The 16,589-nt window shown below is 48.3% G+C and overlaps 7 protein-coding genes across 7 annotated transcripts; 6 read left to right on the plus strand and 1 right to left on the minus strand.

The window, feature by feature from the left end:
* Positions 1-197: 197 nt before the first annotated feature.
* Positions 198-4,198, minus strand: SERLADRAFT_356366 (uncharacterized protein; the record flags this gene model as incomplete). The annotated part of the gene is made up of 6 exons (XM_007318930.1): positions 198-320; positions 374-553; positions 605-905; positions 963-3,349; positions 3,407-3,809; positions 3,912-4,198. 6 exons carry the CDS (start codon positions 4,196-4,198, stop codon positions 228-230), a joined length of 3,651 nt encoding a protein of 1,216 aa, XP_007318992.1.
* A 201-nt stretch (positions 4,199-4,399) lies between these two features.
* Positions 4,400-5,109, plus strand: SERLADRAFT_468999 (uncharacterized protein; the record flags this gene model as incomplete). The annotated part of the gene is made up of 3 exons (XM_007318931.1): positions 4,400-4,630; positions 4,695-4,836; positions 4,897-5,109. The coding sequence occupies 2 exons, from the start codon at positions 4,439-4,441 to the stop codon at positions 4,794-4,796; spliced, it is 294 nt and encodes a 97-aa protein (XP_007318993.1).
* Positions 5,110-5,749: 640 nt separating this feature from the next.
* Positions 5,750-7,495, plus strand: SERLADRAFT_449690 (uncharacterized protein; the record flags this gene model as incomplete). Its single annotated transcript, XM_007318932.1, has 3 exons — positions 5,750-6,144; positions 6,194-6,685; positions 6,742-7,495. 2 exons carry the CDS (start codon positions 6,315-6,317, stop codon positions 7,166-7,168), a joined length of 798 nt encoding a protein of 265 aa, XP_007318994.1.
* A 121-nt stretch (positions 7,496-7,616) lies between these two features.
* SERLADRAFT_469006 (uncharacterized protein) lies at positions 7,617-10,077 on the plus strand (the record flags this gene model as incomplete). The annotated part of the gene is made up of 6 exons (XM_007318933.1): positions 7,617-8,356; positions 8,406-8,886; positions 8,935-9,104; positions 9,155-9,282; positions 9,335-9,453; positions 9,505-10,077. 6 exons carry the CDS (start codon positions 7,922-7,924, stop codon positions 9,903-9,905), a joined length of 1,734 nt encoding a protein of 577 aa, XP_007318995.1.
* A 267-nt stretch (positions 10,078-10,344) lies between these two features.
* SERLADRAFT_469007 (uncharacterized protein) lies at positions 10,345-11,100 on the plus strand (the record flags this gene model as incomplete). The annotated part of the gene is made up of 4 exons (XM_007318934.1): positions 10,345-10,482; positions 10,546-10,658; positions 10,733-10,861; positions 10,915-11,100. 4 exons carry the CDS (start codon positions 10,358-10,360, stop codon positions 10,977-10,979), a joined length of 432 nt encoding a protein of 143 aa, XP_007318996.1.
* A 904-nt stretch (positions 11,101-12,004) lies between these two features.
* SERLADRAFT_469009 (uncharacterized protein) lies at positions 12,005-12,843 on the plus strand (the record flags this gene model as incomplete). The annotated part of the gene is made up of 2 exons (XM_007318935.1): positions 12,005-12,519; positions 12,581-12,843. The coding sequence occupies 2 exons, from the start codon at positions 12,493-12,495 to the stop codon at positions 12,725-12,727; spliced, it is 174 nt and encodes a 57-aa protein (XP_007318997.1).
* Positions 12,844-13,658: 815 nt separating this feature from the next.
* Positions 13,659-16,131, plus strand: SERLADRAFT_438573 (uncharacterized protein; the record flags this gene model as incomplete). The annotated part of the gene is made up of 16 exons (XM_007318936.1): positions 13,659-13,776; positions 13,827-13,848; positions 13,901-13,965; positions 14,020-14,183; positions 14,239-14,345; positions 14,404-14,417; positions 14,467-14,504; positions 14,562-14,713; positions 14,766-14,774; positions 14,833-14,938; positions 14,997-15,148; positions 15,207-15,278; positions 15,339-15,674; positions 15,738-15,744; positions 15,813-16,049; positions 16,108-16,131. 16 exons carry the CDS (start codon positions 13,659-13,661, stop codon positions 16,129-16,131), a joined length of 1,623 nt encoding a protein of 540 aa, XP_007318998.1.
* Positions 16,132-16,589: the final 458 nt, after the last annotated feature.

The raw sequence follows: 16,589 nt of genomic DNA on the forward strand, positions 1-16,589 counted from the left end.
CGGACTTCGGACCTCTGCGCATACATGTACTTCTGTAGAAATTTCAATGCGTAGCTTTCCGCGTAGTCTGATACATGCTTCTATATACTAAAACGCCCACCAATTGTGTCCATGTGCCACGATTATGCCAGATGTAGTTTACCAATCTAATGCTGTAACCCCGATAACAGGCTAAGGTAAAGGGAATTATGAAAAACCAAGTTCGGGAGATATTAAATGATTCTGAATTAAGACATGAGTTGCTTCAGTGCAGCAACATGAGCTTCCCGCTTCTTCACGAGATCAGCGTGCGAGACATAAGGTCGGAGTTCAGCCTCGAGCTGTAGCGGTGACCGTCAATTAAGGAAGCTGCCATGGAACGGGATGAACTGACCTGCAAAAGCTTGTCGGCTTGCCACATCCGCGTTGGCAGGTTCTCCAGAGCAACGTATACAGCAGGTATAGATTCGCATTTCAACAGCTCTTGTTCGTTGCTGCGCAGAATACCTAGTGCAACGCGGAAGAGAACATCTAGACCATCAACTAGAAAAACGTCCCAAACTCTAAAGAGGGTCTACAGCATCGGATTAGTTAAGGTTTAGATCCAGGAATTTCAAGATCTCACCTCCACAGGAAGGCAATCCGTGAATAACGAAAGGAACCATGAAAAACATATTGCAGGAAGATCAACACCAATATTTGTCAGGTGTCCGTATAGCTTTGGAGTGAATTCTTGGACAAAGTCAAGTAGAACCAGAGGGCATGCGCGAGAAGGAAGAAGGGATGGGGAGAAAAAGTCTTCGGGCAATATCCGCTCAACGATGGCACAAAGCACCCAGAACGCCTCTTCCTCGTCAGCGTGAACGAGTAAAAGAGTGGAGGTCACCAAGTTCATCCCTTGACAATATCCGACGGACGGGTTACGGCTGAAGTACAACATGTTAATCCCACTGCTGTCTATCACAGCAACGATAAGATCTCACCGACTATATGCTGTCAATACTCTTCGAAGCTTGTCGACGCCAGCGCCATCGCCTCCAAAGAATATGTTGAGAGGCATCGTTCTTCCGACGTCTTTCTCAATCTCCATGGGAACATGTTCTTGAATGCTGGCCTGAGCAAGTAAATCCCTAAATATCCCTGGTTCTCTCATGTCCAAACCACCACTACACTCAAGCCAGACCTTGGATCGATAAACCAGAGGAATACCACTTCTAACCAATCTATCAAATTCTTTGCGTTCATCCCTATTGGACGAAAGTCCAAGCTGCGCAAATCCGATAAGTCCTTCTGTATGCGCTAACTCTTCATCTTCGACAGCAGTACCCAATCCAAGGAGCGCAGCAGCACCACCTCCAGCTGAGGATGACGCGACGGCCGTGGATGCCTTCGACGTCTTTACTTTACTTCGTCGCCTAACAAATGTGTCCCACTCCTTCCGCTGTGCACTCTGTCGCTGGTCATGTATCTTAGTCAAATCATCGAGAAAGCGACGAATTAGGTTTGCACACGCATGACGAGGTGTGCTTGACGTTACAGCCAGTACTGAAGTACTGGAAGCTGCCCGTCCGGACGTCGGAGGCGGTGCGGATGATGTGATCGTTGAAGAGCGGGTCCGACTTCGCGAAGATGATGGAGAAACTCCGCGAGATCTTCGACCTGATGTAACACTGTCGGAGGTTGGTGGTGAAACAGATGATGGTGATCTTCCAACGGTAACTGCAGGGGCATCCTTGCCGTCACAATCACATGTTTCTTTGACTATGTGTATGACATTCTTCTGACCATCGTCGTCTTCGTCCGACCAACTATTACTTTCTTTGCGATCAGCGATTTTGACACCTGTTAGGCATGCGGGTGCAGTGTTGCCACAGTCCTTCGCCCGTAGGAGTAAAAGCACGTCGTACTGAGAAACATCATAGATAAACCCGTAGCGATCAGTAAGAGGCTGTTGATTCTCATCCCCATATTGAACGTTGAATCGTGATGCAGCATTAGGTAGAGGTATGCTGAAGTGGAAATCGGGAGCCGTGAGAGCTGTGTAAGTCCGTGAGAGATATTGTGTCGGAGGTTGAGCAGTAGCAGGAATTATAGACTCCAGTGGCACCGAACCAGGCTTGTTGGCAGGAGGTGCCGGTGGAACAGGACTGTTGTTTATTCGTGCATTAGACGAAGGAGAATCGCGGATGGCAGAATTCTTCACAGTGGAATCAGTATTGTTCGGCTGCTTCCTTTGCTGCTGTTGCATGAAAGATCCGAACATGGGTGAACTGAAAGGAGAGGCCATGATTGCCGCTGTCCGGGATTTTGTCTTCCGCATAACATCGCCTTGGGCCACTAGAGTGCGGCTGAGAGATGTCGTGGCATCAGACCCTTCAGTGGGGCTCAAAGTAGCTCGACGACCTGGTTGTTCCGAGCTCTCTACCCGGTGACCCAACTTGCTGTCCTTTCTCTCTTTTGGCCGCTCGCGATAATTTACGCCGTCGTCCCGAGCATTCTGGACAAGTTCAAGAGCTAGCTTCGCGATCAATGGACTGATATCCTGCCCGTGGTCAACCAGGATACTGCCAGGATCAGACGTCATAACACGAGTGGCATGAGCTATCGCCCGCAAAGATGCACCTTGAAGAGATTTATCCCCTACCACGGAAGAGGACAAGATCGATGCTTCAGAAACGTGCTCGGGACTTTCTGAGGTTGTAGTTAATTGAGGAGCAATTGGAGCAGACGATAATGTACTGAAGACGGGAGAAGAACTGGCCGAAAATGCGCTCGGCTCCTCTGGAGGAGGCATCAGGATTGATACGTCCGTGACTGATTTAGCATGACGCTTATGTCTCGCAGTGTTGGAAGTAGTCGGGTTCAGTACAGATATACCAAGCGTTCCGAAGACACTTCTTCCAGCCTTTTTGCGGGCGGTACGACTTGTTGACTCAGAGGGCAGTGTGGCAACTGTATCGCTCTCTGGAGTGGGAGACGATCCTCGAGAACTATCTTTTCCAGAAATCTCCGTGTCTTCCTTCACTGGTTGTACAGACGGTGCACGACCAGGTTTGTATTTACCTCTGCCCCACCATGTTCCCATCCAGTCCCCAATAGACGGTTTATCGTTTTTATGAGGCACTGCTGAGGGAGCATCAACATCATGAATATTAGGAGCTGGCGCCTCCGATGTGAAGAATGCTGAATCAGTGACGTCAGAACTGGATGGAACAGTTTCCTCGATGTGATTGATGGCAATGTGTGAATCATCAAGAATGGCGGATTCGTTGGCATGCGACGAGGCAGGAAGGACGGGTAGGGTGGCAATGCCAACTTTAACATTGGGAGATAATGTGACCTGATCTGCAATAGCTTCCGTTAAAGATGACTGTATTGACTGTGGAACGTGAGTCCATAATAATTCATGTTTATATAAGGAACGTACCGCCATGCTTTCCTGACGTTGCACTTTGTGTTGGCGTTCGTCGTCGTCTGTGAAAATAGATTGTATTACACGTCTTGCAACATCTCGCTCAGAGGCATGAAGTTCTTTGAGGAGTTCCTCTGCTCGCTTTTTTCGCGCATCTTCTTTTTCCTGTAGTAATCTTCTATCTTCCTCAAGCTCTAACCTGGCGTGGGTGAGGTTATGCAAAGCAGAGGATAGTACGCGCAATGCTGAATGGTATGGGTGATTATGGACATCAGAAGGCGATTCGGTAATGCTTAGTCTAGATATTGCTGATTGAATGGCTTCGTCTGAGTACTCGTGCCATTTTGTGGCAAGTACTTGTGCGGCGACCGAAGATGAAGGTGGTGGCGGACCAGAATCATTGCGAGTGACATCAGGTCTGTGATTAGCATTGGGAGGTGCAAGGAAATGTGTATCGTAAGCCTGGCCAACCACAAAGAAAGGAGTATGTCGAGGTGCAGGTCTATCCCAGAGCACAGACAAAGAGCTGGAGGACTGCTTGCGTTCTGCTGAGCGCCCGTCTATGGAGCTCTTTCTGTTGGTCTTACTGTAACCTCTAACACTGCCGTCCCAATTAGCATGGCTTTCCTTGCTGTCTGGTTCTGAAAGTTTTTCTAGCTGTGCCTTCAACGTAAAGTAATTCGCGGATGGCCTTGCATCTTCTGCATCCTGGTTACCACGCGTTTTTCGACCACGGGAGGGAAACTCTTCAGGGGAAAGTGGATGCGAATGCACAGGCGTGGTGGCATGAAGCAACGGGGAAGACATAATGCCAGTTTACTGGAGACACTGAAGCATGCTATCGCTGTATAGACTAAGTTGTCTCTGTTGCCGTTGACACTAGTACTGGCCACGATCCTCAACCGCGCGCTTTACACGATTCAGTAGGCGCGTCACCATAGGGCCAACCGTGCGAAGTGCCACGTGCAGGCAAGTGAGGTAAGCCCACTTCCCGGCCAAGTCCGAACCGGGAGTCTCAGCCTGCAGTATCTCTTTCCATCCGTCGCAATGGGCTGGTTTGGTGGATCCAAGTCTGAACAAGCCACTCCTGTATCCAGGGAAAACAGGCAAAAGTGTTGGGAAACCAGGGATGCGTATTTTGAATGTCTAGACCGTGTCGGAGTGCTCAAGGCTGGCGAAGAGGGTAAAGCATGTGCAAAAGAAAACACTCTGTACGAAGAAAATTGTGCCAAGAGCTGGGTATATATCTTATCTTCTATCACTCTTATCATGGACAATCAGTCTGATGAACTTACACCACCAGATCGAGTACTTCAACAAACGTCGAATCCTTGCCGAGCAGCAAAAAGACATGCTTGCTCAAGCAAAAGTCCAAAGTCAGGAGGCCCGACGGGCGAATTCATGATAGTACTCTCTCCTGTAACCGTGTTCTCACAAGTGTAGAAGTGCGCCGCATTATGAACGTCCGTTTGATTTGCTTAGCCATGACTGATTTGTATGTATAGCTCTTTAATCCAGTACTACTTTTGCTCCACCCCTCTTCTCTTTTGGTTAGGCCTCGTGGGCTGAACATCTGGTTGCGCATCTTCCCTGGCAGGATCTTCATCACGGGGATCATCAGCTGATTCGGAGTGTCCGGTGTTTCACTTCCCGCGCCTGTTATCTCTCTGTGTAGACTGTGGTTTAGTTATTCCCTCGCATCACTGTCTTTTGGTCCAGCTGCATCCCTGTCGGGCTTGCGTTCTTTCTCCTGTAAGTCACCCCCCGGATCTCCTGTGTTGACTTTCGTTTCCCCCCAAGTGTCCCATCATCATTCTAGTCACGAATTCTCCGCCACAGTTACGAAATACACACAGCAGTCTAAGAAAAGCCCGTGGACTTTGCGCTGATTGCCTACCCAAACAGCGAAGTGACAGCCATGACTCACTCTTTGGCGTGTGAGTGGAAAAGAAATAATATTGCTGATACTGCCTCTGGGTCATCATGATGCACACACATCGGATTCCATTATGAAAGCATACAATCAAAAACTACCGGTTGCGTAACGTCTGTGCAGACTTGTTGATAACCACTGAAGCTGAGGTTCCGCTGCTTTGCTGTTCGTTATTACGTTTGTTTCAGTTTCATCGCCATATCGATGAACGCGCTAAGATGATTTCAGGTTTTAAGCTTCGTCTTTATTGTCCTCGGAGAGAAAACGGTGGATGCTATATCATGATTCATGCATGATTCCTGCACTGAGTCTCACTTGGAAAATTTAGCCCATTACATATGACATGGATATAGATGTGGACAGCTACCCAATTCGGGAGTGACCCGAGGGGCAACTCCCGACCCGACGGGCTGAAGTAACACCGCGGTGACTCTGCTTCTGGCAGACCGCAAAGCCACACCAAAAGGAAACGCTGGTTTCCCGCAGAAGCGTAGCGCACATAGGAAGGTAGGACAGATGACTCTTGAGATAAACCACCACAGTCAGGTGCTGCACCGTCGGGTCTATGACAGCAATCAGTGCTTGATCTGTTCTTGAAATGATCTTTGGGTCATCCCTGGCGCACTGATAGCGCGCTGCTCGGGCGAACAGGTTGTCACGCTTTCTCTTTTCTCGCACATGTCTTGGTTCTATCAGCCCGAGAGGGCTCGTATCAAATCGTCAGAGCTCTATACAGTCATCTGGATTGCCACAACCTGAATCACTGGCAGTTCCTTCTTTATTTGGTACGCGCGCCTTTGCACCGAAGGATCTTGCACCGGTTCGTTATCATCAGTTTCTATCTTTGTTTTTCCCACTAAAGCTCCCAGAGGCGAGAAGCATTGTAGTACAAATCAGTGTGATCTTATGATATCTGAACTTGAAATACAGGTACATATAGCTTACCCCGGCTAAACCGAAGATACCACTCATCAACTCATCTGGTGAGACATGTCCTGGTTAAAATCTAGAGACTGGTCCTCTGGCATAGAGTACTCAAATCTATTTCATTCCGGTCTCCGAGCAATCTCATTACGTCCTCGCGCCAGGCGCAACTCCAGCATTCTCTCGTCTTCCCCAGAGAAACCATCTAGACGCTCATCCGTGATTTCGTTTTCCTCACGATTTTTGAAACGAAGTGACTCTTCAGTGAAGAGTTCGCCGTGCAATACGCCTGAAGTTATCTCTCATGCCCCGCGATCTGAAAAGGCCTTGCGTCCAAGACCTTCGTCAATGTTCATACGCGGGACGAAAGACCTTGCTGAACAACTTTGGGTGGCGGGAGGGAATGTCTTTTCCTCTTATGACGTGAAAAATTATGTGTACGCTATGTTTCTCCACTATACTTTCGACTTGGGGCGCTGATAAAAACAATCAGCCCACGAAATTCTCCACCGAATCTCGAATCCATTGACCCATTCTCATCATCACCTGGCTCCAGGTCTTTCTTTGTGAGTCTGAGTGACTCCACCTCATCTCCAAAAGGGGAGTCGTTCCTGTCTCTATCTTCGACTTCTCCGGCGCCCGACGGCCTTTACCACCCTCTTCCCCTTCGCGAACGGCCTATCTCCATCCAAACGATGCCCCTCCCATCGCGGAGGTCCTCTATCCAGTATCGACCTGTCGACACATGGGAGAGATTTGATGCTGCATGGATGCTCGAAGAATCTAGTCCATCCTTGGACCCACAAGAAGATGAGGGTGGCATCGAAGTGTTGAATCTGAATGGTGATGACGACTGGCGCCAATTTCATGTTGATTGGCTACAAAACGGACCCGGTTTCCAAATTTCTCGCGACGTGTAATGAACCATCCTCTGATTTTCATTTTCTCCTTTGTGTATGTCATAGTTGTATTTCTGCGATGATTCCTAGCCATGTTTTTGATAAGATTTTTGTCACGTATTTACTTTACCGACGAGTATCATTAGTTTGAGACGATCCATATTCGCTAGACTTTCTATTTCTATATTTTGCCTTGACCTGGTCAAGGCAAAACCATTTCATAGTACTACTAGTGTTGATATTACCACCAGGCCGCTGCGCGCCATTAATATGTTTCTTTCTTACCATTGGATATGTACGCTACTCTATCCTTGTATTTGCAAAATGCAAAACACGCCAAGTTTTTTGCATCCAATTGCAGAGTGTCCGAGTCTTTTAACTGCTGTGATTGCCAAATTGGTGTATTTTACGTAATTTTTACAGGTTGTGCAAAGATAAGCAAACATCGCTGCGGGCGATACCCGACCGTGACGGACGCTGTCTTACACGACGACGACGAAGGTTAGCTCATCGCGCGGGCCATCCGAGCCTTGGTCACTAACAATGTATTCACGTTTCAAGGGTTATCCTTAGCATTCTCACAGTGCTATTGCCAGGCTCATCAGCTGTACATTGTTGCAGCGCACGCTACTCCCTCATTTCAGGTAACCCATCAAGCGCTTTACTTTGTCCTGTGCCCTCGACAGCCTCGTATCATATCAACATACCCTCATTACCGTGCAGTGCCTGCTGTGTCTTTAAAACACCTGTTCTGCTCCTGAACCCTCATCCAATATGCCTCTCAAGTACTCCCACGTCAAGAAAAGGTCTGCGTCTGGTCTCATGAAGAAGACTACCAACAACGGCCATGGAGCAAGAGATGGCCATCAACGTCAATCCATTTCTTCCCATGTCGATCGTTCTATCACCCAAGCGATGGCAGCTGTATCGCAGCTCGAGCGTGCCATTGCTCGCATTTTTCTCAAACGCTACGAACATGACATCGCGCGTCTTTTCTCGACGCACCTCTTCAGCGTTGCTCTCGTTCATCTTCCTACACTTGCCATGCGCTGCATAAGTATAGGCGGCCCAGGGTGGGTCGCTTACAACGCCGATTGCGAGGAAATCAAGGATTTCTTCCGTTTGGCTATCAGCATGGACATGAGGCAGGCTGGTGAACGCGTGGCAACCAAGAGCGTTTTGTGGTCTTATACCGCGCTACGAGATTTTGTACGATACCATCTCATTTTGTTTCTCTTTTGCTGACCCTTGTGAGTAGGCACTGTCCAATAATGTACATGTCTGTCAAAGACGTGGCCTTCATTCATTGCGCCTATTACCACATTACCCTGCCCTGAAAGCTCATCTCGATCAGCTTGAGTCGATGCCCACCCCTACCTTTTCAAAACCCCCTCATCTCGGGCCTCTCACAGAAGGCCTGGATGCACTTGAAGAAGCATGCCAGCTAAAGTATGGAGATCAAGTGACTTCAAAATCCCATGGTGCGTCTGATTGGGACGATAATTGGCGCCTCAAAGTACGACTAGGCTATGAAAGGCTATGCCAGACATTATGGCGTGTAGCACGAGAATTTGATGTCCGCGGGTACGGAATGGTTTTGCGAGAGAAGTTGACAGCTAAGTGGTGTGATTGTGGCTGTTCAACTGATCATCTTGGAGAAGTTTGTGAGAAGACTGTAAGAGAAGATGAAGAGAGCAGTGGCATAAGACCAGGCAAACAGAGAGAGTGGGATGGTCGAGGCATGTCACGTCTATGATTGTTTTCACCGTAAAATTTACATCCACCAGGGAGCGGTATTTACGGATGGGAAACAGAGGAAGAAGAGGACATATGGGAGATGGATCTGGATTTCGGTTCAAGTGATTCAGATGAAGAAGATGCCTGCTCGAATTCCGAAATGACTATAGGAGAGATGATGGAATGGCGTTATTTCGCTGCTGAAAAGGAGAAAGAGCTGGCAAGTCCATAATATCATGTTTTGCATTCAAATAATTAAAGGACCAACAGGGTAATGCCGCCTTTCGGCAAGGTGATTACAATCGTGCCGTCAAGCATTACGAGGTTGCGCATGATATGGAACCTGAGATGCCTCACTATCAGCTGAACATTGCAGCTGCGCAATTAAAACTTAACAAGTACGTTTTATGATATCAATTGAGCTGGAGACATAATCTTATTCCTATTCAGTTGGATGGAGGCCGAAATAGCATGTACAAGAGCCTTAGGTCAACACCGTAGTGGTAAAGGGTATTATCGACGTGCCAAAGCAAGAAAGATGATGGGAAATACTGAAGAAGCCACGAAAGGTATTGTTCAAGCAGTCAACCTTCATTACCTTTTACTCACAAATGTCTCAGATCTACGTGCAGTGTTGAAGCTGCAGCCCTGCAATACTGAGGCAAATGCGGAGTTGTGGTCCCTCATACCCCCTGAACCAACAGTGTCTGCGTCATCATCTTCCTACGCCACCTCTTCGTCTTTAAATAACGCCTCTCTACGTCCGCTTGCCCTATCAAATTACAGCCATTTGCGAGTGCCAAAATCGAAGTTCAAACAACCGCCCTTTTCGCGTACGAAGGGAGATGACCGAAAAATCAAAATTGTCTTGCTGCCAACAACGGTAGAACTTGCCTCATCACGATCACCGTGTGGTAACCGGGCCAAAGCGAAAAGAAAGGCGGAAGGAACGGACGTAAAGACAGAGACTTTCGCGGTCCCGAACTGGGAGAAGTATGTGATCCGTCAAGTTGCCGATTGATATGGCAGAGCAGACGTGCAACTATAGTTGGTGTTGAGATTGGAACATAGTCTGTCTATCTTGGCGCTGCGCCACTGGTTCAAAGACTGCTAAGATCTAACCTTACTTTCCACGCAGATGTAATCGTGTATGAATTTGATATAAAATGATGAAGCATTTTTCCTTGCACCGCTCGAGATTGGGAAGCCGGTTACCATTATACACCGACAAAAAGGTCCGTATACACTTCTATCTCATCCTCGACCATTCATTGCGCGTGAATAGCCGGTCCATCTATACACACCAAACTCGCATGACGCGGGCAACTTGGGGACTTTCCGACACGCATGCTGATCTATGTTGTCATTTGCCAATTCGCCGTGCATTTAAACCCAACTGACAGAGGCCTCCGATTCTAACTTATTCACCCTCTTTCCCTTATTTTCCAGCTGTCACAGATGGACTACGCCGCGATGAAGACTCCAACGTGTTATCGGAGGGTCGACGCGCACATACCGTCTGCCACGCTAGGTTGGAACTTGAGCGCATGGTGCTACTTACCATCCGACGGATCGAATGCGTCACCCGTGATCATCATGTATGCATGCTATCCCCTGAATGATGTGTACGCGAGGATTCTGACTAGGGCTTGGACTCGTAGGGGTCATGGGTTATCGTGCACCAAAGCCATGCAGCTCGAACCTTTTGCAAAAGTATTTGCTGCTGCCGGATATGCATGCATTGTGTTTGACTATCGTCGATGGGGAAATTCCGGTCAGACTCGATTATCGGTACTGTGAAAAGTGACGCTTGCTGACGACCTAGATCCTCCCCAATTTTCTCTAAAGATGGTACACCTCGTCATTGTGTTTCTAGTAAGGAACAAGTGGAGGACTATACGAGCGTCGTCACCTACTGCAAGACAAGTCACGAGTTCAACCGGCGTCCTATTGTCCTGTGGGGTTTTAGTGCAGCCGGTTTGTGGTACTATTTTGGGTGTTCATGTGGTTTTTCACTGATACGCCTTCAGGGGCTCACTGTTTGACACTTGCCGCAGAGGTAACATTTCCCATGTCTTGGGCTCGCATCTTTTGACCTCATCACCCACTCCCAAAACAATTTCCCTATCTGAAACCGAAAAACAGAAACAGTTTGACGTGTCCTCCATAATTGTGTGTGCACCGCATACTCGGCCTCATTTGGAACTATCGTTGTGTTGGTGGTATGTCCAGATGATGGTTTTGGTGTTTGTTGATTCTATCAGACGAGTGTTGAATTTGTCTCCATTGTACGTTCCGGCTTATGCACGTCCGGGGAAAATCGGCTTTTTGAACGCACCAGGTGCGTATGAGGGATTCCAGAGCATCATTCTGTCACCAGGGTAAGTGGCAGCGATTATCTTGTTCTAAAGATACGGACTAGAAGCTCATCCCATCCTCCTTCCTTCTCCCTTCCTCAGCGATCATATCAATCAAGTAAGCAAACACCCCAAAAAAAAACACACATCAGTGGATAATCCCAGCTCCCGGCCCACCCTTATCTCCCTTTTTATTGTTTTATTAATTCATGGTTTCTCCAGGTTTCCGCGTCCAGTTTCTTGGAGCCCGTTTTTTGCAGGCCGTACGACACCGCGGCTTCTATCTCGCGTCCGGCTCTCGTCATCGCTGCAGAGAGAGACAACGTCTGCTCTTTCCCCGATATGCTCTCCATGGCTGAGACGATGCCGGCGGGCGAGGTGGTGGTGGTGTCTGGAGGTAAGCATGATGCTCTCTGTGTGGTCCCTTTTTGTGCGTGCGACTCTGATATGGTTCAATGCTGATTATATAAAATGTTTTCAAAAAAAAAACAGACAAAAAAAAAAATGGTGCTGCTGTTGATGGCGCTGAACGTTGAACTTTAGGCCATTTTGAGATGCTTCCGGGGAACGAGTCCTACGATGTATCGCTGAAGGCGCAGTTGGAATTCTTGAAAAGAACGACGGCGCTGAAGAGGGGATGAGCGTGAGGGGGTGGGACGTGTTGGAGCTTTTGCGTTTTTTTTTTTTGGGGGGGGCTGTTGTTTGTGTTGTTGTTGTATGATATACTTGGGATGAATGGGTTGTTATTTATGTTATAACTTGAAGGGGGGGGGTCGTTACTTTGCTGGTCTTTGAAAAGTCATTTTTGTACGAGCTTTCTATTGTGTTGTGGTATATATGTCAATTTCATGGAATGGTTGCGGTGTGGTGGTCGCACACAACACAGACACTGTATGTACATGTACACACAGTGAACGTCAATTTGCAGGGTAAATTATGTATGTGAATCGCGGGGTCTCAAAACCTTTTGTCTAATGAAGCGACGCACGGTGCCCGGTTAGTTGTTCCGAAGGGCCCTGGGACCTTTCACTTCACTGTGATTTTTTTAATGGGATATTGTGTTCGCTGGAAACCCCCGACGCGACTCGGACTCATCCAACTTGAACGTTCTTGAACTCTCGAACGAGCAGACGTCCGGTCTAAGCCCTCGCAATGAATGGGCGAGTTCAGCGTCGTGGCTGATGCGCATGTTTGAGTATGGTCGCTAAAAGCCCCGTCAACGTTCATGTGCAGCCATGTTCTCGCAAATGAATGTTTTTAACGTCGTACGAGCGCAAGGTGAGTCGAAGATGGCAGTGAATCGTGCGGGTGCCAGTCGGTGTTTAGGCTCAGGTTTCAGGTTTTGGACGATGGCGGCCTGATAAGTTCACGTTTTGGCTACGAGGTTTCCCGAGGACATAGGCTTCCTCAGGCTGTCGCTCCGTCTATCACGGCCGCGAAACATGCGACTGTTTTTCGTGGAGAGAACGAAGATGGGGTATTGTGATGGGTCTTACGTGTTGTGAAATGTCAGTGCGGGGGGTCCAGGTAGTTTGACCATAGTTAGTGGGCAGGGACTGCAGCGATGCTGCCAAAGGAGCTAATCAATGATCGAGTTGATTTGGACGCAAGTTTGAGCGTTTCGTCTGATATAAATACCCTTCTGTGCTGAAACAGACAGGCTTAGGGATTAAGGGACCTAGTTTTTATGGCTCTTTATTTTTCGCGTTGGTGGACGCATGTCAGCAAGGTGAAGATTAATAAGGAAGCCGCTGATAATCTGATGCATTCTGTGTGGAAATTAAGAAAAGTATGCGACGTCGAACAGTGATGTGCGGTGGAGGCTGAGTTGAGAGTGCTGTCGGGTGGAGGGTTGAGTGGTAATATATAGATACGGTGTGGCAGGACTGGTGCCGTAAATTGTGGTTGACAAGCATGCCAGTGACCCTCAAAATACAGGCACGTCAATTTGCTTTCTGTGTGAGTGTGGCTGAGGAGGGTGTGAGTGCGGGTGCGAGTGCCAGGATGTCCGAGATCTGAGATCTGAGAGTGGGTAGTTCCGATGACGTATGGGATGTTCACATGTGTCATGCAACCCTAGATTTGGTTTCAATGACCCCGGATGATGGAATGATGTCATGGTCGCCATCGGACCTGAGAGGTTTGGTTAAGCGGGAGATGCCGATGTTGGCCGAGTATATGTACAGAGTCGACGATTTCTGTGATTGAGGACTACCCAAGACATTCCGACATGCGCGGCAAATAAGTGGAACCCGTTTTGACCATGTGCCATCGCGTCTATCAGTAAACGTTGGAACGTACAGGTTCCCATCAACACCAGGTGGAGTCCCCTTGATTTTCAGTCCGTTATAGTATCTTGTCTTTTTCTTCTTATTTAGCACCCCCCTTTCCCCTTCCTTCTCCCTATCTCTCCAATCATGTCCAGTCCTAAAGATGCTCCAATCCATGAGAAACAACTCGAGCTTGCTGACGACATCTCCCAGGAAGTTCAGGCAGAGGGCGTCGGCAGAGAATACGAACTCAAGTGTGGTCTCAGTCAGTCTGCCGCTCTTATTTTACCATCCCCACATTGACACCCCCCAAAGTCAACCGCTGTTTCCAGGAAGAGTGAGTCCCGTGGTGTTCTCGACTCTCACCATCATATCCAACCCCACTGCAGGATCGGCTTTGGCATATACCAAAAGCAACTATTTGTATTGACCGGTCTCGGTTGGCTAGCAGACAGTGAGTCCTCCTCCTACTTTCTGCCTTGTCTCCAATATCTCATCCCTTCTCCAGATCTGTGGTTACAGGGTCTCGCTGTCGTCCTTCCACAGATACAACAAGAATTTAATCCAAAGGAAGTCGAATATGCCGTCCTCGCTGAGTTTGCTGGCCTCATCGTCGGTGCAACCCTCTGGGGCATCATGGCAGATGTCATCGGCAGAAAATTGTCTTTCAACGTATGTCCATCACACCTTTATATTTGCAATCTATCTCTCAGGCTCTATTTTCCAGATCACGCTCTTTATCGCTGGAGTATTCGGTCTCGCAGCTGGCGGTGCCCCTAATTTTATTGGCTTTTCTTGCCTAGTCGCCTTCATGGGCTTTGGTGTCGGTGGAAAGTGCGTCCATGCGAACATCACCGTGACGAATTACTGAACTCTTATCTCTTACGACCAGCTTACCTGTCGACGGTATGTATACAAGGCATCTCTTCCATCTCCTTCTCTCAGTCTTATCTAGGCGCTCTTTATCTCGAGCACATACCACAATCTCACCAGGTACCCTTTCGTCTATCACACTGCCATCACACGTGATATTCATATTTCTCGATACAGTGGACGCTTACCCTACTCTCTGTCTGGTGGGCCCTTGGGCAGCTTGTTTCCTCTGTTATTGCATGGGGTTTCATTGCTAAATTTTCTTGCGATTCCTCCATACCTGCCGGCCAATGCCCCAAATCTGAGAACATGGGCTGGCGATACACTCTGTACGTTCTCTGGCCCCCCGTCTTTCACTAACTCTCTCTGACAGTTTTGTAGCTATATGTTGTAAGTTGCTTAAGATATTCGATTGTCGCGTGCCATCTCATAAGATATTTATGTACAGGGGTTCTTTGACTCTCCTCATGTTCGTTTGTCGATTCTTTATATTCGACATGCAAGAATCTTCAAAATATCTCGTCGCCCAAGGACGTGACGAAGAAGCCATCAAGGTGTGTATTGCAATTCTCTGTCAACTAGAGACTCATATGGATGTCATCATTTTTATAGGTCCTTGCGCATATCGCTCGACGGAACGGGAAGACTATTACTCTGAAGTTGGAAGATCTGCAAGCTATTTCTGGAGAATATCCTGTGGCTAATACTAAAACGACTGAAAAGTTACAGACCACCATCCGGAACGTGTTTTCTGGCTTGTCTCTGTACGTCCTACCAAGGCCATTCTTTGACGAGAAAATGTCTGAGACGAACCTCATCTAGGTCTCACATCCGACCTCTATTTTCGAGCAAACGTCTAGGTGTCAATACCACTCTTATAATCATAATTTGGGGGTACGCATATCATACACCTATGCTATCTATTTGCTGACACCAGCCTTACCCAATCAACAGCCTAATCGGCCTAGCGTACCCCCTATTCAACGCCTACCTCCCCCTCTACCTCGCCGCCCAAGGCTCCTCCGACGGCTCCTCCGACACCTACGAAACCTACCGCAACTACACCATCATCTCCGTGCTCGGCGTGCCCGGTTCCTTCATCGCGTGTGCGGTGGTGGACTGGACGAGGAAGCCAAGGAGCAGCAGCGGTGGCGGCGGGTTCACGATCGGGGGGAGGAAGCTGTCGTTGGCGGTGTCGACGATGTTGACGGGCGTATTTTTGTTCTTGTTCACGACGAGTAAGACGACGGATGCGGTGCTTGGCTTTTCGTGCGCTTCGTCGCTCACGCAGTAAGTCCATCAAGTCATTAAATCCACTAACGATTCGGTCGTTCATGCCCCTTTTTCTCGTAGAAACGCGGTAAGCTGGGACACTGTCTCTTTTTTCCTGATTGTCGAGTTACTGACTGCTCGTGGGTGCTCATGAAGATGTACGGCGTGCTGTATGCGTACACGCCCGAGGTATTCCCCGCTCCTCATCGCGGCACGGGCGACGCCCTCTGCTCCGCTCTCAACAGAATCGGCGGGTTCATCGCCCCTCTCATCAAAATCGCGACGACGCCAGCGACGGGGACTGTTTCTGCCAACGCAGCGAACGGTCCCGTGTTCGTATCGGCCACTTTGTTCTTGGTGGCAGCTATCCTGACGATGTTGCTCCCCATCGAGGTCAGTCCCCCCACGGTTTTTTTTCTGATCATGTTCAAATTCACATCTAATTGTGTAGACTGCTGGGAGGTCGGCTCTATAATCCAATATCCAGCGCGATGGATATGACTAGCTCCATGCGAGCGCCTCAAGTGACGAATAGAAAAAAGTCGTTTACTTGGGAAGGGGGGTCATGGCGACCATAGTCGTTAATGATCGTCAGTGTTATATGAAAGCACAGTGTGGAGGTGGTGGTGGTTGCAAGTCGTAAGTAGTAGTAGTAGTTAAGGAGGCTAGCGGCATATAATGAATAATGAAAGAAAATTGGAAGAGAAAGATTGTCCCCAAAGTGAATAATGAGAAACACGCAAAAACAAACAAACAATAGATTGACTCGAGGAAAGCGTAATGGTAAGATGATACATACAATCAACTAATGACGAAAACCAAAAAAACGAAAACGAAAGGAAAAGATGGTGATAATCTGATGATATATCCAACGCCAAGCCTCTCATCCTTGATATTGCCAGCATCACCTGAGGACAAGCAACTTGGGGGTTG

Source organism: Serpula lacrymans (assembly GCF_000218685.1).
Source record: "Serpula lacrymans var. lacrymans S7.9 unplaced genomic scaffold SERLAscaffold_7, whole genome shotgun sequence".
In the NCBI taxonomy this organism is placed as follows: domain Eukaryota; kingdom Fungi; phylum Basidiomycota; class Agaricomycetes; order Boletales; family Serpulaceae; genus Serpula; species Serpula lacrymans.